The sequence below is a fragment of the Rosa rugosa genome, chromosome 2, assembly GCF_958449725.1.
Source record: "Rosa rugosa chromosome 2, drRosRugo1.1, whole genome shotgun sequence".
Classification (NCBI taxonomy): Eukaryota; Viridiplantae; Streptophyta; class Magnoliopsida; order Rosales; family Rosaceae; genus Rosa; species Rosa rugosa.
The window spans coordinates 31,489,878-31,510,883 of NC_084821.1; the positions used below are offsets into that span (position 1 = coordinate 31,489,878).

At 34.7% G+C, this 21,006-nt stretch overlaps 2 protein-coding genes across 5 annotated transcripts; both read right to left on the reverse strand.

Moving 5' to 3' along the window:
• Positions 1 to 1,027: 1,027 nt before the first annotated feature.
• Positions 1,028 to 8,198, reverse strand: LOC133731846 (CBL-interacting serine/threonine-protein kinase 3). Of its 3 annotated transcripts, XM_062159274.1 has the most exons (16): positions 8,031 to 8,198; positions 7,773 to 7,943; positions 6,708 to 6,937; positions 6,012 to 6,074; positions 5,288 to 5,359; positions 4,938 to 5,045; positions 4,769 to 4,849; positions 4,326 to 4,379; positions 4,106 to 4,231; positions 3,935 to 4,024; positions 2,830 to 2,952; positions 2,590 to 2,700; positions 2,173 to 2,286; positions 2,032 to 2,088; positions 1,878 to 1,952; positions 1,028 to 1,434 (listed from the first exon to the last, which is right to left on the reverse strand). In XM_062159274.1, the coding sequence occupies exons 3-16, from the start codon at positions 6,876 to 6,878 to the stop codon at positions 1,360 to 1,362; spliced, it is 1,320 nt and encodes a 439-aa protein (XP_062015258.1). In that variant the 5' UTR covers positions 6,879 to 6,937; positions 7,773 to 7,943; positions 8,031 to 8,198; the 3' UTR covers positions 1,028 to 1,359. The 3 variants fall into 3 exon arrangements, with proteins under 3 accessions (XP_062015258.1, XP_062015259.1, XP_062015260.1); XM_062159275.1 differs by lacking the exon at positions 7,773 to 7,943; XM_062159276.1 differs by lacking the exons at positions 7,773 to 7,943; positions 8,031 to 8,198 and adding an exon at positions 7,516 to 7,636.
• A 2,225-nt stretch (positions 8,199 to 10,423) lies between these two features.
• On the reverse strand, positions 10,424 to 15,571 carry LOC133731847 (COP9 signalosome complex subunit 2). 2 transcript variants are annotated; one of them, XM_062159277.1, is made up of 11 exons: positions 15,412 to 15,571; positions 15,226 to 15,318; positions 15,060 to 15,138; positions 14,595 to 14,910; positions 14,376 to 14,510; positions 12,424 to 12,611; positions 11,566 to 11,634; positions 11,390 to 11,480; positions 11,139 to 11,273; positions 10,869 to 10,981; positions 10,424 to 10,768 (listed from the first exon to the last, which is right to left on the reverse strand). In XM_062159277.1, exons 1-11 carry the CDS (start codon positions 15,419 to 15,421, stop codon positions 10,678 to 10,680), a joined length of 1,320 nt encoding a protein of 439 aa, XP_062015261.1. In that variant the 5' UTR covers positions 15,422 to 15,571; the 3' UTR covers positions 10,424 to 10,677. The 2 variants fall into 2 exon arrangements, with proteins under 2 accessions (XP_062015261.1, XP_062015262.1); XM_062159278.1 differs by lacking the exon at positions 15,412 to 15,571 and having other exon boundaries at positions 15,226 to 15,328.
• Positions 15,572 to 21,006: the final 5,435 nt, after the last annotated feature.

The following is a 21,006-nucleotide window of genomic DNA, read 5'->3' on the forward strand; positions in this document are numbered from 1 at the left end:
ATATCAGTTAGATTCCACCATGACCTCTACATGTTCGAATCTCACTGATATCATAGGATAATTGGGGTGGGGATAAATAAAAACGCACTAAGGCTACCTAGCACACCAACATAACCTATACAAAGCCATACTCTTGCTTTATGGAAGGGAAACCCCTAATATGGACAGATTATGCAGTCTATAAATATATACTAGTCTTTCTCCACACATACTCTGCATGTGTAAGTTATTATTATTTTTTTTCAGAAAATAAAAAAGAAAAAATCGGAGTTAGTTATTGTAGAGAAAAGATAATATGGACAGAAAAGTGGGTTGTGGATACTTTATTTATTTATTTATTTAATAAAAATATATTTTGTAAATGTCTTAATTATCATTCTGATTTAATTAATTCTCAAAGTTTATTAATTTTTTAGAGTCATTTCTATCAAAATTCTAGATTTTGGCTAACAAAACCCTCTTTTCTTAATAATAGTATAGATATATATTAATAACTTGCAAAAAATGGCTTTTCTAGCTTGAGAAAAGTCCATAATACCCCATGCCCACATCTTCAAAAAAAAAAAAAAAAAAATTCTTAGAAGCTCGGAATCGATCTCGCTCTGTTTTGCTAGCCTGTTTTGTTGTTTGATATGTTTTGAAATGGATCATTCTTGCTGTTGAGACATACCCACTCTTGTCTTTTGGCAAATTTGACAAGTCGACTCTCAAAGATCATCTATGGATTTGACACGAAACTACCTCAAATACGAATGAATGACGATGGGCATAATGGTATTGTGGACTTTCCTGAAGCCTAAAAGACTATTTTTGTACTAGTTATTGAAAGAGACCATTTTTCAGTTAGGCTACGTAATGCACCCATTTTAGGGCTTTCCCTTCTTTTGCAGCTAGGTTTGTAAGACAGCATACCCAAGTTCCAGCAGTCAATATTAATGATTCTGTTTGCTTTGTTGAGCATGAATTGCAAAGTTTGTCTACGTTTGGCAAAATATATTTTATATTATGACGAAACAAAAGCCCCGTATACCGATAAACATCGAATAAATTGTTCTATTCTAAAACCACAAGCACGAGAACTATCAATAATCATCTCTCGTGTCTGACAATGAGGTATTGAATGGTAAAAACACGCATTTACACCTTGATTCGAGTTTTATGCCTTCCGATATTTATACCATGGAAAACACAAGTCAGGACCTGTTGCTGTAAATATAGAGAGAGAGAAAAGAAAGCCACCCAAGAAAAAAAAAAAAAAAAGGGGAAAAAAACCAAAAAAAAAAGAATGAAGATATAGAGCAATAAGGCAATCGGTGATGTAGCATCATGACAAAATTGATTACAATTATGACGCTGATTTTATTTCATTTCTAGCATGTCCTCCTCAGTCTTCCAAACAACATCATCCAAGCAGATTGAGAGGTTCTTATAGAACTGCAAGGAAAGATATATATTAAATTATGTCACATTCGTAGCACTAGTATTCAAAAATTTGAATGCCTTACTGAACAAAAAGAAAAAATGAATGTCTGGTTTTGTAGTACTATATCACCCATATGATAGTTTTAATCACCACGGGGTGAAACAAATTAAATAATTGAAAATTTTGAACAGGAAACTTAAACCTACTTTTTGAGATATAAGCATCAATAATTAGAACCCTAAAGTTACAGGGTAAATAATCAATATGCAATATAAAATCACAATAGTAGAGAGAATGATTTTTGTAAATAAAATAAATAAATAAATAAAAAGAACCAAGGAAAAACAAGCATCCAGTATCCATGTAATATGTCACGATTCATGACCAAGTATATACACCTGAAACAGGCATCAAAGTATATATACATATACAAATGAAAATCAAGAGAGGATACCTTGTGGAACTCCAATGTGTCCCCTTTGGCTTTTCTGACCTCAACCATATGAAGAGAAGGTGCAACTTGAAAAATCTGACCAATGGCAAGGGTTCGTGAAAGGTGTATGATTGATAGTGATTTATTAAAGAAGTTAAATGGCATTGTCGTGTACCTCTGTGGCAACATTAAGGTTTCCCTTTCTCCCAGCTTTCATGTTTTCCAGCCTCAACTGAGAAAACAAAACACAGATTACAAAGTCTGAAGTCTAAACTCCTCAATTCAAAACCTGGATGTCACCTGTATGAATTCTAACCTTGTAATTTTTCTTCTGTACGTCAAAACCAAGGGGCTTTGCAGCTTCTTCAATTTTATGAATTATCTCGTTAGCAGGGCATCTAGATGTGAACCTTGTTTCTCTCTTAAAACCCTGCAAATTGTGGGCAAATTTGAAACAAAATAAAAAAACAGAAAAAGTAATAATAATAAAACAAAAAGGAGTAAATAAGGAAGAAGAAAAAAAACACAAGAACGGTTTCACTTCGATGCTTTTTAGGATTCACTTATTGCATCATATTCTGTGTTGCAGACATTCATCACACCATTTTTTCTCTCATGTAAAACATAGAATGCTGAGCCAAGACTAATTGAAATTTCAGCTTTTCGTCCTTGTAAATTGTAATGGGAATATGGATGTGCCTAATGAAAGCCAGAAGCCTTCTAACAAGCTAACCTGTTCTACATCAAACAAATTCCCAAGGTTCAGCCCCTTCGACATTGAAATTAACTCAAAAGCATTCATAGCTGCTGGTTGTTCTTCCTTCTTTTCTGTTACATGGTGCTCCTGTCATGAGACCGAGAACTTGTGTTATAAAACTTTTAGAATAGCAGCAATTCATGAATTTTTTAACATTCTTTATAACCCAAAGATGTAAGAAACTTCAATTTTATGGATATAAGCATGTCAACATACTTCTGAATCCTTAAAAACAGCTTCTACATCATCCAAGTTTGTATCTTCTTTCTCCTCAAACATAAGTGACTTGAAATCTTTCTTGAACCATTCGTCTTCCAGAATTTCAGCAATAGTGATACGCTGCCATAGAACAGAAGAAATAATTCATTGTAACTAAATGATGAATTGGTGGTGAGAAGACATTTAGGAATTTCCAGACTAAAAATTGGTAATGGAGAGTTTTCAGTTATGGATGTTAATGTTTGAATTCTATTGTTTAGTTCACAATATTCTAGATTACTGAGGCATGTCCCTGCAACGTACGCTCTCTTGTTGTTAAGGGAAGAAAGCGATGAGGTAAAGGAAATTTATCAGCACATGTTCAAAAAGGTCGGATTATGCATGCTTAAAGTACCCAAACAGTCAGGTTGTTATGGATATGAAGCTAAGCAAGTCTCCAAGAACTGCCTCACCCCTCTAAATATTTACAAAGAAAAAGGGAATGTTAAAATTAAACATCTACAAAGGAGGAAGCTATCATGGAACATCAAACTAAAGGAAAATAAATAGGGATGAATTATAAATAAAAATAAAAAAAATCATTTCTTTTACTTTTCTTCTCTTTCGCCTAATAACTAGATATATATTATCATAAAATTCAGCTCTTAATGTGTAGATTTCTTTAATTATCTCCCCTACTTTGTAAGCTCTAAAAGAATAGGATGAAATAAAGTATATTAAAAAAAGATGGAACCATTATGACATAAAGCCGAAAAACCCCCTTAGGAAAAGGGAACCCCCACTACGACAATGAAATGTTGCAACATTGATCCTTCAAGCAAGGATGAAGTCATAGTTTGCCAAAGATACATACTTATATAGGATGTACATAATAACAAATACTACTATCCTATCAAACACCTTGCAGTCACTTCCAACTCATTTTAATCACCAGTATGTAGAACCATTGGGTTTTAGCACGAACATGTTTTTCGCATGATTATTAATCATTGTGAGAGGGAAGTATTATAAACAGTGGAGCAATAGTAGACATCAGATTTCAGATAGTAGAGTCAGTATGGAAAGCCACAAGCTTATCAATAAAAAATGCTTAAATGCTTACCGTCATAGGGTTGGGATCCAGAATTCGAGCTATTAGTTTCATGGCACCAAACGACAGCCAAGGGGGACATGTAAATTCACCTGCTGAGATCTGCACAGAGCACGAAAAAATGTAAAACTGAGGATGAAGAAATGATAGATGGTTTTAGTGTAGAATAAGTCAAATGCTCACTTTTTTATAGAGGTTTATAAGATTAGAATCATCAAACGGCAAGTAACCTGCAAGCAATACAAACAGTATCACTCCACATGACCACAAGTCCGCAGTTGCTCCATCATAGCCTCTATCATTAAGGACCTATACGCAAAAACGGTTGAGTTAGGATTAGGGACCAACAACGTACAAAAATACGTATGCATAGACAAAGCTTGGCATGAACGATTATCCACACCTCAGGAGCAACGTAATTTGGAGTTCCACAGGTAGTGTGAAGTAAGCCATCATCCTGCCAATTCAATCTTAGAGTAAGAAAAAAATGCAGGACCCAATATGCACGATGCAATTTGAAAAATATGCCAAGCTAATTACAATAATAGGTACATCAAAGTTTATGACAGTGATGAAAGTCTACACTGACAATCAGAAGGGGTGAAAGCTCGCAAAGGTATACTAAAGGTCTTCCTCTTTGCAACCAAACAGCTCTGAATTCCAGAAATTCTTATAAAATGTAAAAAAACAGTGAAGATGTAAGTAAAAATAATTGCAAATTTAGGATGTGTGTGTGTGTGTGTGTTGAACTTCCACACAACAAAGGTGAACATCTATCAGAACAAATGGGTAGTTAAAGATGAATGGTGAGAGCAAGTGGAATGCAGTTCACACTATTATTTATACCCTGACTTGTTGAGACAGCGCACTCAATCCAAAATCAGAAACTTTAAGGTTCCCATAGGCATCCAATAGCAAATTTTCTGGCTGCAAGAAATGACATGAAAATGAATGATTATTAATTATCAATTTCCTTTAGTCATTGGTGATATCAATTTCTGCAAAGGTCAAATACCTTCAGGTCTCTGTGATATACTCCTCTGCTATGGCAGTAATCAACTGCATTAATAAGCTGTTGGAAATATCTACGTGCTTCATCCTCTCTCATCCGACCATTGTTTACCTTCAAAGCAAAAGAAGTCTCCGTCAGAAGATATGCAAGCTCTAATAAATAATCAGAAGAGCTTGAATCTAACGGGAATAAGACATCCATGTACAGAAATGAGTGAGCGGCACAACTTATAATTAAGGAGAATCAATGATAAATTGGAATAGTTAAACAGCAGTCATAATTTGAATGTGTTATTTGACTAGTAAAGCAGATAAGGGTATAAAAATGAACTGGCAGAGACTTCAGGCACTCACAATTTTGTCAAAGAGCTCTCCCCCAGTAACAAACTCCATAACTATAAATATCTTTGTCTTGCTCCCCATGACCTGAAAATGCATAAAATTATGCATAAAGAGAATGTAGTATAAGGAAATCAAGTCGAGGAACAACCAAAATGTTGTGCTAGTTTTACTAATTCCTATATGAAGTTGTCTTTCCCCTGCAAGTAATCCCTTCTCAGCCCTCCAGCCTATTGCCTCATCTTGCGCATTCATACCATCACCTACGTGGTGTTTTTAATAGTAGCAATCATGTATACCAACCTTCTGTTTGTTTTATATTCACTATCGTGCAAGATGAGGATCGGACCAGAATGAAGTAATTGGTCATATTTCCCAATAGCATAATAACCATTTAAAATTAAGAACATGTACTTGAGATGTTGAGAATATATACATCCCACATGGGAAAAATGGGACCATGCCTATGGGTTTATAAGGGTTTGGGCCACTCCATCCATTGTCAATTGGTTTTGGATGTGAACCTCAAATTACTTTATCATGAGATAACCTGCTAGGTGGATATGGTGTGTGCAATCGCAAATGAATGCACAGAGAGGGGAAGGTAGATAACCTGCAAGGTGGATATGGTGTGTGCATCATCTGTGTACAAGCGCAAAATACAAATGCACACATGCAAAGAGTGAGTGAGAGAGAGAGAGAGAGAGAGAGAGAGAGAGAGAGAGAGAGAGAGAGAGACCTCATACAACTGAACAACATTTGGATGCTTAATCAGCTTCATTGTTGCTATTTCCCGTTTAATCTGTAAAAACACATAGAACAGACCTCGATTTAAACCAAGTCAACTTCTTATAGTATACTTGCATGATTTTTTTATCCTGTTCTGATCATTATAAATTGCTTTGCGGAGACAGATCGCCCCAAAGGTATTTGAAAATGACAATAAAACGATCAAATAAAAAAATCTGAACCATCTAACACTCTCTTGGTACACAATGTTATTATTGAACTAACATATGACACCACCCTAGGGGTGTGAAACAAGTCATGGAATTTTTTCTGCCAAAAGAACATTTGAAAAGTCTTCTGATTTATATGGGAAAGCAGTTGAGAAGTGATAACTGACTTGCCAAGCCCTAATAAGAAGAATTTCTGACAATTACATATTATTGAGCTTAATTTACATTACCCTAGGGGTGAGAACTACGTTATGAAATTTGATCTGCCAAAACAACATCTGAAAACCTTTTTATTTTAATGGGAAGGTAATTGAGAAATGTAATTGACCTGCCAAGCACTAATACTGACATAGTAATGTATTGTTTTTATCATCCCAATGATAAAAAGAAAAAATCCACAGGAGAGAGAGAGAGAGTGTGTGTGAGTGTTTGTCTATGTGTGTGTGAATTGCAACCAAGAACAAATACATATATACCTGTTCAGCCATCTTGTGTTTGAGAACCTTCTCTTTGTCAAGAATCTTAAGAGCCACAGGTTCCCCAGTCTCAGAATTTCTAGCAAACTTCACTTTTGCAAACGTTCCCTCACCAATTGTCCTTCCCACCTCATATTTACCCACTCTACGCTTGATTTTGGGTTGACTCATTTTTTATTTCCTAATTCAATATCTGATCTTGCAGCTCTGTTGACTGTTATTGTAAATTCCTGCAATGCATATCAGAAAACTTATGAGTTGGACCCATTTTACTGTGAAACATAATTAGATTAAAGGAGGAACTCCGAAGCAAATTTCTAAATGATACTGCTACACCCTTTAAAGTTGCAATGCAATAGAACAGATGAACACATTGAATTATATCAAAAACCATTTCTCAATGAAAGAGTGTACAAAAAAATCCAAGTGATGAACTATAAAAGAAATTTCGACACCATTTCCATCCTCAATAAAAAAAAAAAAGCTGTGCGTATACCACTATGTCCAAATTCTTAAGTTATTAGGAAGTGAACCCACAACTCTCTTATACCCTAAATGCAGGTCTTTGTCCAGCATTAGAGCCCAAGAGGAGGGAATGCAGGAGTTGGAGGTGGTCAAAAGAAAGTAGGAAGCACAATTGTTTGCATCTAGAATGAGATAAGTAGAGAGAAGTTTGAATTAATGGTGTTCCAATGAACCCTTAATTCTAGCTAAAACCCTAACAACCACTGCCACTATGAAGGACAATAATTGGGGAAGCAGAAAAAGGGAAAGATGATTGTGAGCGAACAAAAAGCAAACGCAGTACCTAATTAGCACACTTTTTTTCCAGGAGAGGGAAGGTTTAAGGTGACTGAAACATAATCCCCAAATCTGGCTACTCATTTGCTATATTATGAAGAAACCCCAATTCCAACCAGACAGAATGACAGATACACAACTAGTAGTAGTAGTAGCAGAATGGTGTTGAGATCCGCCATAATAATAACAGACCAGAATTGACCACCCCTACTGGATACAATCATGCAAAGATTATTGAGCACAGAATCCAAAACACCACCATACCTGTTAGTTAAAGACACAACATGCACTTGCAGTAGTGCTGTTCGAATTTCAGAATTGACCCAAATTGAACCACCCAATCCCTAAATTAAATTAAATGGTTGATTGAACAAGCCAAGAGCTTTATAATTGTTGTTAGTCAAGGACTAGTGGATGTGAGTTGAGGAGGAGCATCTACATCTACATCAATTTATACATATGCATGACGAAAAGGTATTTAATAATAGAATAGAATAATAATCACGTGGAAAAGACAGAGACCTGAAGATGAGTATGACTCTGAGTTTATGAGAGATAAGAAGAATTGGCTGGCAGCTGACCGACTCGAACTAGTGCTGATGATTATGCAAAGCGAAATTGGCTTTTGCGTTGCTCAAAACACCAAAACCAGCACCAGCGGCACCTACTCTACTGCCTATCACACCCACACACACACACACTTTTCTGGACAATTTTATCCTTTCCTCTTTCTTTCTTTTTTTTTTTTTTTTTTTTTTTAAACAACTATTTTATAAGACCCTTAAATATTTGTTCTATTACATCACTCATTAAATAAGCATTTGCTGTGGTCCAAAAGATAATAAAAAAATAAAAACTTTTCATCCAATGCGATACATGTGTTTGTGTGTATAGATTTTATTTTTTAACCCCACCCTTCTCCCTCGGATACTTAATCTCTTAAGACCTTGTTTGGTTCGCGAAAAGTAAGTATCACGAAAGAAAACTTGATCATTTCTTGCATTCCAAAAAGAGAAGGAAATACTTTCTGAAAAGATAGGAAAATAATGGGGAAAATGGTTCCTTCCAGACCCCAAGGCCTTGTTTGGTTCACGGAAATGAAAGAAATTCATTTGTCTTTCCCATGAGAAAGAAAATAAAATTTCCCAATAACTTTTCATTCCGATGTTTGGTAACGTTAGAAAAGTTAACAGGAAAATTATAAAAAAGTTTAATTAATGGAACAAAATAATGTATTGTGAGTAATAAATGCAAGGAAAAAGGTGGGAAAGTGATTCCTTTGGTGTTTAGAATGAACCACTTTCTCCCTTATTTTTCCTTCCTTCATGATAGTATTTCCTTTCTTTTTGTATCCCAAACGCAAGAAATGAACAAGTTTCATTTCCTAATGCTTACTTTCCACGAACCAAAAGTGACCCAAAGGAATCACTTGAAATTTCATTGCATTTATTACTTACAACATATTATTTTATTACATTAATTACAAAATTTTTAAGAAATTTCCTAATAACTTTTCTTATGTTACCAAACAACGGAGTGGAAAGTTTTTGAGAAATTTAATTTCCCTTCCTATGGGAAAGACAAAGGAATTACTTTTCTTTCCATGAACCAAACAAGGTCTTAAATGTGAATCCATTATCTTACTACCCCACTAAATACACACCTATTGGTGCACATAGATGAACAAAATGAAAATGAAAATTGTGAAAAGAAATACCCGTATCCATTATTAGACCAATTATTTCTTCGTAGGAATTAAAAAAAAAATTACATTATCTAAGACAATATTAGTGATTCATTATAGAATTAATTTGAAAAGAAAAAATTAGAAAACTTTACTAGCTCTCTTTGTAATTTTGCATTTTAGAAATCACCTTCTTTTATGTTGCAAAGTTGCAATGTGCTTAGAGCAACTCCAACAACTTCTCCATATTTCGATTTTTCTCTATTTTATGGAAAAATGAGCATCTTTTGCTCCAACAAATTCTCTATAACTATCCCCATTTTAGGGATAGTGAGGAAAGAGAAAACGAAATTCCCTAAATTTACAGCAATCTCTAAAATTTTAAAGAAGAATTATGGAGATTTTAGAAATTGCTGTAAAATAGAGAATCTATTAGAGTTTGAGAAGAAAAGTTGCTTAAAGTTTTGACTTTTTCTTTCCTATAATATAAAAATTATAGAAAATTTGTTAGAGTTGCTCTTAATGCACTCCGCAGCTTCCATATGTTGGGTAACTTGACTGACAGTTGGTAGGAGTATTTTTTAATTAGAAAAAAAAAAAGGATAGTTAATAGTATAACGGTGTGAGTTGGTGTGGATTATTAGTTGAATAATAATGCATTTAATATAGTGTAGCAAGGTGAATAATTGAGGGAGCAATGCATGGTGGTTGATGGTGTTATGAAGCGCAAGAGAATCTGGTCCATGTGCTTATGTGTGTGTTGCGGTCTTTCTTTCTTTATTGGTAGAATGAATGACTGACGGACGCGGTTGGCCCAAATATCACTAATTTCCATACCTTTCCATCCCTTCACTGTCCATTTCCATGTATATGCCTTCTTTCTTTCTCTACCCCAATTATTTGTAATTACCTTCTTCTCCAATTGAACAACTCTCTTTCTCAAGCTCTCTAATATCATTCCATATTTCTTGGACTCGCACATCGAAAAAATAGGGTACTCATCAATCACATTGCAGCAGTTGATGGAGGCTTAATAGATTTGTTGAATTAGAAAAGCAAAGAAATATGCAACCAGGTTTACCTAAAAACCCATATGCTAAAGAAAAAGAACCGTGGATCCATATGCTAGAGAAAAAGAACCCATATGCTAAAAACCCAGAGAAAAAGAACCGTGGATCCATTGGGAAAAGAAAAAAAATAAATCAACAATTGGAATTTTACCCGGGTCCAACATAAAACCAAGTTCTCTCAATTGTCATAAAGCGGTGTAGTAAGCACCAAAATACTTTACAAAGTATTTGTCATTTAACGAGCCTATAAATTCTTACGGGTAAACATCTAAACTATAAGGCTCATAATATTCACAGCTCACCAAGCATGACCTCAAACAGGTAAAGAAGTTGGAAGTCAAATCAGCCATGACATGATGACATAGAAAACTGACAACACACAGAATGAGGTCAAAAACAATGTGTGCGATTGTTCTCAATATACTCGGTTACCAATTGTTTGGTAAAGAGACCTCAGCTGCGTGTTCCATTTATCTACGGCAGCATACTTCTTCATTCCCTTTGACCTGCAGTGTTTGCCAATGACATTTACAGAAAAAATTTAGTTTTCTTACTATAAATAGTAAGCCTGGACTAAAAAAAAAAAATGCACTCGAGTAAACAGACCTGTCACCACGCTCTAAGAGCCGGTTCACTTGATCAATATGTCCATCGATTCGGTTATCCAATATTAGTGAAACCAAGAGCTGCTCAACATCTTTCTCAGGGACATTGAGTTCCTGAATGTCAAAACAATTAAGTTTCCAGGTGATACAACTATGCTTTGGCACCAGAAATGGCTATAACTGAACCATTCAATTGTTTCCAAGAAATTAATATTTAAACAAGCACAACAGTGCATTGTCTACAAGTACAAAGTATAAAATCTGGGTTCACCTTTGATATGAAAGGAATTCGGATCCGTGTGTACGGCTTGATTAGTTTAAGCAGAACTTGAGTTCTGACATTCTTCAACAAATCTTCAATATAGTTTCGAATGAATGGATCATCCATAATTGTCCTCCTATTACTCTGAAGAAAATAAAAGTAGAAACTAAATTGAGAGAAGCAAGACAGAAAGGAAGAGCGAAACTTCACACACAAACAGAGGACAACTTAGCACCCTATATAAGGTACAATTAATACACCTTAAGAATTTTCTCAAACTCTAAGATCTCATTTCGTTGATATGCTGCTATGAGATTTGTCATTGCCAAGATCTCAGGATCATTTTTATACCTGTTGAACAGAAATAGTCAAAACAGCAGAATGAAAAGAAAAAACTAAAAACACTTGAAAGAAAATGAGTCTTTTCACAACTCACGGCTTTGCTTCTTGACCATCAAATGGATTAACCTCGGACTCCATCAGCATATTAGCCAGAACTAAATATCTGCCAGGCCATGCACATTAAAGATGAATAAATTAATAGAATTTTTTTTTTTTTTTTTTTTTTTTTTGTGAAATATAGGAAGTACTAACAGAGAAATATATCCAGATATTACATGCATAGTATATACAGCCTAGGCCCAGTTCACTCAGCTGAAAAAAAAACCTAAGGCATCAACTAAAGGGAATTAATAGTTGCAAGTTGTAGTAGCCCTCAATTTCAAACTAGTTTGCATCCTGAAGTTAACAGTTGCATCAGCAAGTTGCAGTGGCCGTCATTCTCAAGATTCTTAACATAAGTAAAAGCTTGAATTTGCATCCATACCAAACACATATCTGACCTTAAAATATATAGCTACTAAAACTAGTAATCAATCACACAAATATTTTAAACAAGGCCCTAGGTAAAATAAAGACTAATTGCCTTATATCCCAAGTATATAGGCTCTTAGTCCAAATGTCTTCCAGTGGATCACGTAAAAGCATCTTCATTATTTTCATGCATTAGATGATGCATTTAACTTATAGTATGACTTCATACCTAATCCCTACTTATAGTATGACTCCAAAGTCAATGGTGGGCTGATATTTCAAACCACCATGAAGTTTACTAACCTCACAACTTGCTCTTTACTCATTATAAATGACACTTCAAGACCATTAGTGGACGCAACGCCAACAATTGTACACAAGGAAAAACACAGACGAGAGGTGGGGGAAGATAGAGAGAGTAAAGGCCGGGCATTTATAAATATATTCAAATGAATGAAAAATAATGGCAGCAAGAACATACTTCAAGCATTGAATACGCCTCTGGTTCCCAGCTTCATCATAGTTCTTAAAAGCTTCAAAAAAATCTGTGGCGGCCTCTGCCCACTGACGCTCTGCCATATGCATCTTACCGCCACACTCACGAATAATTCCCATGATCCTAGGATGAGGAATTGCAGACTTGATTGCAAGAGCTTTTTGGTATAATTGCTGCAATTGATGTACAGTCAGATGCTGCTTGAGCATAAAGGTAAACAGAAGCACAAAAAGTAAAGAAACTATGGAAAGTATTATACTGGATAAAACATTACTACAACGACAAATTTAAGGGCCCTTGTTGAACGTTTTCGTAATATAGCAACTAACTTGATCCACTAAATTGTCACAAAAAACTATCAATAAGTGCCTCTGTGATAGTAAGTGCCAATGATCCATTATATTGTCACAACTCACAGCTATATATCAATTAAGTGCCTCTAAAATAGTAAGGTCTAACAACAAGATAAATAGTGGAAGGATCAAGAACCTTTTTTGCTTCTTTAATTTGAAAAGATTGATTTATTTCGATCTGCCTCATTTTGTAGTCACAACCTCCTGGGTGCCAAATGATTGAAAGATATGAACCTGACAGGTTTGGGGTAATGTGTATTTCCCTTTACAGAGAAGCACCAGTGCAGGTGGGCGCCCATGTGTCAATATGGAGCGGCTGCACATAAGTAGAGCCCCTGCACATGGTTACCAAGGGAAAAAGTGATCCCTTGGGGTTCATGGCATGTCTTTCAACAATGAATTGCCCCTCTTGGTATCACACATCCTTTGAGGATTCAATTTGGAATTAAATTTGAGGGTGACACATTCTTCCACCCTTTAGATTTTTAATGTCTGAATGTTTTAATGTTGATAATATGACTGAAATGACTCTGAGGTATACAGCATAAGCTTTGCATGCATGCAAGTTTTTTACTGTTTAGAATCCCGTGGTACATTTATGCTGGGACCTGTAGGAACCTACATGACTTAAACCCAACGAGCAATCGACAACTTAGGCAGATGGACCTCCAAGCCAATGAACACAATGTAAACCATAAGAAAGATAAATCTAACACCATTTTACGAGGAGAAATTAAACCGTAGGATTAAGGTTGGAGGATAATTGAGTTCTAGGGGATGCACTCCAAGAGACCCTATATTCTATAATATGAAAAAGATTTGTACACATACCCAGCTATATATACTAGGTTAAAGTAACCCAAATATTCTAGCCCCACAATCACATTAATCCTAGCCCTCCAAAACACTTGAATCTCATCAATCTAATCAAAACAGGAAGGAGAACAATAGAGATTAGACTGATAAAGAATAAACAATAAATCCTAAGATAATGTGGAAAGCCTCTTGCACGCTCCTGCATCATTATTTGCAAGTGCTAAATAACATTATCCAGAACTTAAGGATGTGCAAGTAAACCAATCAAGCTTGGTTGTGACTTCAGGTTTGACTCACCGGGTAAGCAATCAGACTTGAGACAAGCTCAGCTCAAGCTTCACTCAAGCGTTAAACTTCAGGCCTTACCTTGGCCAGCTAGGAGTCTACCGAAAGAAGATTAGATAACTTTGATGAGCCAACGAACATGTTGTTCTTGAGCCTGACTATGCCTTGGAAAGAGATAATAACAATATTATACTTGAATTGATGCCCAACTTGAAGAACACTCACTTCAAAAACTAGGTTACATAAATTTAGACTAATTGAGCATTCCCAAAGCACAGTTACTATGCCTCATTTTGGTTGACCATAGAAGAAAATGGAGAACAGAGTAAATATTTCCTAATAACTAGCTTGCAAAACCAGACCGGTGATTAAAATGGTAACTAAACCAATCCAACACATCACAGAGAATAGAGAGAGATAGAAACATAGTTCATAGAACACATTGAAACAGAAAGGCAGGTTAATATGACATTAGATTCTTACCTTGAGCTTTTTGTTATTTTTAGTCTCAGTGTACATTTGAATCTCAATTGCATAAACCTCCAAAAGTTGACTTCCTTTCTTTTGATCATCTGTACCATCTTCTTTTTGACAAGACTTATGGAGTTCCTTGAGAATCTAATAGTGCAAAAAAGGTCACTCTCAGCCTTTCAAGATCACAAATTCACAACCATCATAGGTAATAAGATAAACAGGTATTACCTTACTCATTCTCCCATATTCGCCCATATCAAACCAAATTTTGCAAAGCTTAAGATTTGTCTTGAACCAAAGCCTCTCATTCTTTGCCTCTTCAAGGGCCTTTAGAGTGGTCTGATAAAACTCTTGCAGGAGACCAAAGTTTTGACTCGCTGATCCAGAAACAAAATCCATAATGTTGTTTATACATTTCTCACTGTAGTTTCGCGTTACAGCTGATTTGATGTATGTCAACATCACCCTGTACGAATCCATCATTTCTTTATACCTCCCGAGACGATAATAGATCTTCACAGTCTGTTTCAAAGCTTTAAATCCCCTGCAACAGCACCAACACGCGAGTTCAGAGAGTAATCCAATTCTTCATCTTTCTCAAGTTAAACAAAACAAAACAAATTGAAAACAGAAGATCCTGAGCTATTAGAGGTTTCAAACTCGAAAAAGAGTGCAATTAGTGCTTGTACTCACCACTCGGCCTTCTCGGGCTCCATGCCAACTACTTCCTCAAATCCTGAAAGTGCTCCTTCTGGATCAGTCTCAACCAAACCTGAGAGATTGAGAGATAGTACTCACACAATGTCACCAGAATTAGAAAACCCTAAAGAGGAAGCGTACAAGTGGAACTGCAAAATACCTTTAGAGTTGTAATATTGATTCTCGATGTCAACGTCCTGTTCCTCAGGCTCCTCATCCGAGTACTCGAATCCGTAATCCTCCATATCAGCATCTGCACACATAATGCTGGATTAACCGACTCGCTTTCTATCAAAACTATTAACAATTTTTTTGTCAATCACAATTATCGGGTAGAGAAACAGACCGGAAGCCATGACTGCACCCAACTTTGAGCTTTCAAACCGTTGGAATTCAGGGAGCCACTGCCAAGCAGAACAAGGGTTTCAAACGTCCCCCGGTATAAGTCCGCTCCGAGTCAAATATCGTTTGTTTTTTTTATTTTTATTTTTTTTCGGAAATGGGGATCAATTAAGCTGCTTCAAAACTAGCACATAAGGCTGAACTTAGTACCTACTAATAAGTGTGATGGACATACCCAAACAGACAATAAAGAAATGAAACTTAATTTCCCACTTGGCTCAACAAGAACCAGTATAAGGAAATTAACCCTTGTAAAACAACTAAAACAAAGGCCCAAAGAATAAGCTCACTCCAATACAGAAAACCTAGCTATTGCAGACCACCTCGCGCCGCCGACCACGGAGAGCCGCCGGAAGCAGAACACCAAGTAGTTCCGTACTGTATATCCGATGCCAATCAAAGCCCAGAACACAAATCATGTGAAATCCAACAACCCAAAGGATAAGATCCCTCAAAACAACACCATACTCTCCACCATAGAGACCCATACCAAGAAAGCATTGTGGCTACCGAAGGAGGACCGAGAACCAGAACCATGGAGAATGGGGGGTGATGAACCCATGTGTGAGCACCCATACTCACCTAGGTAAGTGCCTTGCACTTTCTTATCACAGCCACCATAGCTTTCATGGAGTTTGGGAGTGAAAAGGGAAGAACTGTTTAGGGGTTGGGTATACATTGATCTGGAAAGATGTGGGATTGATTGACAGAGAGAAAGAAAGAAAATAAAAGATGAGGAACAAGGTCCACCGAATCTGAACAAAGCCAGAGAAGAACAGGACAAGGCCAGATATAACCACAAAGGTGAGAGAAGAACAATAGTCTTTAGGATGCTGAAAGAGAAGAAGGAGTGACCTCCCCCAACTCTTAAGCCTTCAATCTAGATCCTGAAGGATCAAGATTTGGGCAAAAGAGAAGTGGGAGGGGGGAGTTTCTTCTCAGATCTACTTTCTCTCTCTACTGTTTAGAGAGAGAGGGTCTCAGATAGGAACGAGACAAATACCTGACTTTTCAGTACTGCAATACCTGACTTTTGTTTGTTACTCAGTACTGCAATACCTGACTTTTCAGGGGAACTCCTCAAATACCCTAATTTTAGATGAATTATTGGGGCCAATTACATGTAAGGCCATTTTTAAATGTTTTTTTAGGCCTCATCAAAAAGCCCGCGGATCAAGTGGGCCGATGGAGACCCGCCGGCCCTAAGGGCTAAAAGCCCGGCCCGGCCCGTTAAAAAGCCCGCAAAGCCCGCCTCGGGTGGGTAGTGGGCCGGCCTGCAAAAAACCCGCAAAAGCCCGGCCCGGCCCGTAAAAGCCCGTAAAATATTATATATATATATATATATATGTGTGTGTGTGTGTGTGTGTGTGTGTGTGTGTGTGTGTGTTTATATATATATATATATATATATATATATATATACATGGGTTCTTGGCTGCGGACGTCCGTACCTAATGATTAGGTACGGATTTCTCATTTTTCCCCACTTTCCGATCATAGTTTCACATCTTAATCGTTCAGTTTTTAGGTCCTAATGTATAGATCATCCCTACAAAATTTCAGCCAAATTTGTGATCGTTAAGGCATCCAAAACTGCAATTTACCATTATAAATACGAACGGTTCCGGTTCGACAAATTCAGTCCTTTCGTGTAAATTGCAGTTTTGGATGCCTTAACGATCACCAAATTGGCTTAAATTGTGCAGATGTGATCTATACATTAGGACCTAAAAACTGAACGGTTAAGATGTAAAAATGTGGCCGGAAAGTGGTCGAAAAAAAAAAATCCGTACCGAAATTTCGGTACGGACATCCGCACCTGAGAAAAATCCTATATATATATATATATATATATATATATATAAACACACACATATATATATATATATATAAACACACACAAATATATATCTATATGTGTGTATATATATCTTTATAAACACACACACATATCACACATATCTATATCTATATGTGTGTGTGTGTTTATAAAGATATATATACACACAGATATGTGTGATATGTGTGTGTGTTTATAAAGATATATATACACACATATAGATATATATTTGTGTGTGTTTATATATATATATATGTGTGTGTTTATATATATATATATATATATATATATATATATATATATATATATATGTAGATATGTGTGTGTGTGTTTATAAAGATATATATACACACATATAGATATATATTTGTGCGTGTTTATATATATATATATATATATATATATATATATATATATATATGTATATATATATATATGTATATATATATATATATGTGTGTGTGTTATATATAGATATATCTATATATGTGTGTGTGTTTATAAAAAAAAAAAAAAAATATATATATATATATATATATATATATATATATATATATATATATCAATATATCATGTGTGTGTGTGTTTATATATATATAGATATATATATATGTATAGAGATATATATCTATATATATATATATATATATAGATATCTATATATATGTGTGTGTGGAAGTTCTTATAATTCTATATAAAATATGTGTGTGTGTGTATATATATATATTTTAAATATCGGTTGACTAATTCGATCGGATTCGAAAATATGGTGAAATTTGCTAAATTTTTTACCACACTCATAATTTATTGTAATAAACTCATCCAACGGTCGGTTTTTCCATTTCATTTGAATTGATAGAGGTTGCTCTTAGGAGTGTATGATATATAAATATAGGTTTATAAGAGTAACTACGTTTGACCTAGTTGATCGAATTCGAAACGATAACCAAATTTGCTAGATTTTTTACAACCACCATAAAATATTACAATCTCTCAATCGAGCGGTTGGTTTCTCCAAATTCATCTTCCACTTCATGGTTGTTTTAGAATGGACCTCAACAATTTAAATGCAATGTATAAGTCATACAACTTTAGGAAGAAAATTGGTATAGGCCAATGTGTTTGTAATTAAAATTAATTTTTTTTATCTTATGTCCATGCACATCCATCGATGGAATATATACAAACGTGATGTGAAAAAATAAGCACGTTTCGCGGTTGTCACGCTATCGGTCAACCAAGAAAACATATAAGTGACTACGGTTGACCAATCTGATCGAATTCGAAAATATGGTGAAATTGGCTAAATTTTTTATCACACTCATAATTTATTGTAATAAACTCATCCAACGGTCAGTTTTTTCATTTTCTTTGAATTGATAGGGGTTGATCTTTGGAGTGTATGATATATAAATATAGGTTTATAAGAGTAACTACGTTTGACCTAGTTGATCGAATTCGAAACGATAACCAAATTGGCTAGATTTTTTACAACCACTATAAAATATTACAATCTCTCAATCGAGCGGTTGGTTTCTCCAAATTCATCTTCCACTTCATGGTTATTTTAGAATGGACCTCAACAATTTAAATGCAATGTATAAGTCATACAACTTTAGGAGACAAATTAGTATAGGCCAACGCATTTGTAATTAAAAATTGAAATTTTTATCTCATGTCCACACACATCCATCGACGAAATATTTACAAACATGATGTAAAAAAATAAGCAAGTTTTGTGTTCATCACGCCATCGGTCAACCAAGAAAACATGCAAGTGACTACAGTTGACCAATCCGATCGGGTTTGAAACTATGGTGAAATTGACTAAATTTTTAACCACACTCTTATTTTATTGTAATAATCACATCCAGCGGTCAGTTTTCTCATTTTCTTTGAATTGCTATATGTTGCTCTTTGGAGTGTATGATGTATAAATATAGATTTATAAAAAATTAGTGCCTTTAAAAATTTATTTATCAATAAATTAGTATCTATATATAAATAAAGATTTTTTTTTGGGTACAATATAGAATTATAGATATGTTATCTTTGATTGTATTTGATCATTATCCAATGAATTTCCAAAGCTTGATTAAAAAAAAAAATATTTGTGTATTTAAATATTTATTTATACATAAAGCCTGCAAGGCCCGGCCCAAAAAAGCCCGCAAGGCCAAGCCCGGCCCGGCCCGAAAAAGCCCGCAAAGCCGCTTTATATGGACGGGCTTGGATCCGTCTATTTTTAATAAAGCCCGGCCCGGCCCGGCCCGCTATTATTTAAAAATATAGCAAGGCCCGGCCCGGCCCGTTGACGACCCCTATGTTTTTTTAGTTATATTTTTGAGAAGTTTTAAATACACACTCCTAATTACTTAATACACACTCCTTACTCAATACACCTATCATTTAATTTCTCATTCTAACATTTTACTAAATACACAACCCAAATTACCTAAAATATCCTTAAACTTAAAAATCATGAAATACACTATTATTTAACATTTGATTAGTATATATAATTGACCATATTAATTACTTGTGTTAGTTATTGGGAAATCCATAAGGATTTATTATTGTTCCCTTCAAAGTTCAAATAGATGCTTAGAAATATGTTTTATATTATTTGAGTTCTTATCCACTAAACATCCTTTTGATCAAGTATAAAATTTTGAGTCGAACATTCAACCAAAATTGTATCAGTAGTTTCTCCACAATGGCGGAACTACGAAGTTATCATTGGATGGTCAAACACATTAACAATTACAAAGTTTTATACCTGTGATGTTTTATATTAGATAATAAATTGTCTAATAATCACTTTTAGATAAAAAAAATGAACTAAAAAGTGGGAGGAAAGCGATATGTTTTAAAAATATTTAATGCTATTGATTTTGAAATTCTAAATTACATGGTATCTCACCCCATTTAATTACAATTCATTTACGGTGCGTTTGGATGAGAAAATTATAAAATCCGTAGGAATTTATAAATGATGGAATCTTTAACTCCATCAATCTAAAATTCCATTAATTGCAATTTCTATTGTTTGGTTGCATCTATTTAGGATTTGAAATGTGTAATAAATTAAGAAAGTTTAAAACAAATAAAAAGATCAAAATAGGAAAAAGTCTTGTTTTGGAAATAAAAATTGAATACTGCAAAGAAATTCGTAAATGACACCTATTTTGGTGGAAATTGAAGTGAGGAATTTAAATAACGAATTCCTTCGTTTTTTTCCACAGAGAAATTTAAAATTTCCAATCTGATAATGCCAAACGAGGGAATTGGCTTTTAGGAATTATGAAATCCTCACTTTCAATTAAATTCCATCATTTTTTCTCTCATCCAAACACGCTCTTAAGGAAAATTTAAATTAGATGGTTTCTAACTTTATTCTTGTTTTAAATGAGGATGCCATGTATAATTGTGTTTATAATTATAGAATAATATAAGGAACATATGATTATTATTATTATTTTTCTTTTAATACATAGATGTATATTTTAGTCATTTAACCTACCTATAAAATCTGATTTGAAATATAAAATAATAGGGATGTGTATTAAGTAGTTTGGGGTGTGTATTTAAAATTTCTCTATATATTTTTTTTCCCTCATAAAGTCATTAGATTAAAAATTGTGTTAAATTTTAGATATAAAAACCAACATATTTACGTAAATACCACTAGAGTAAAAT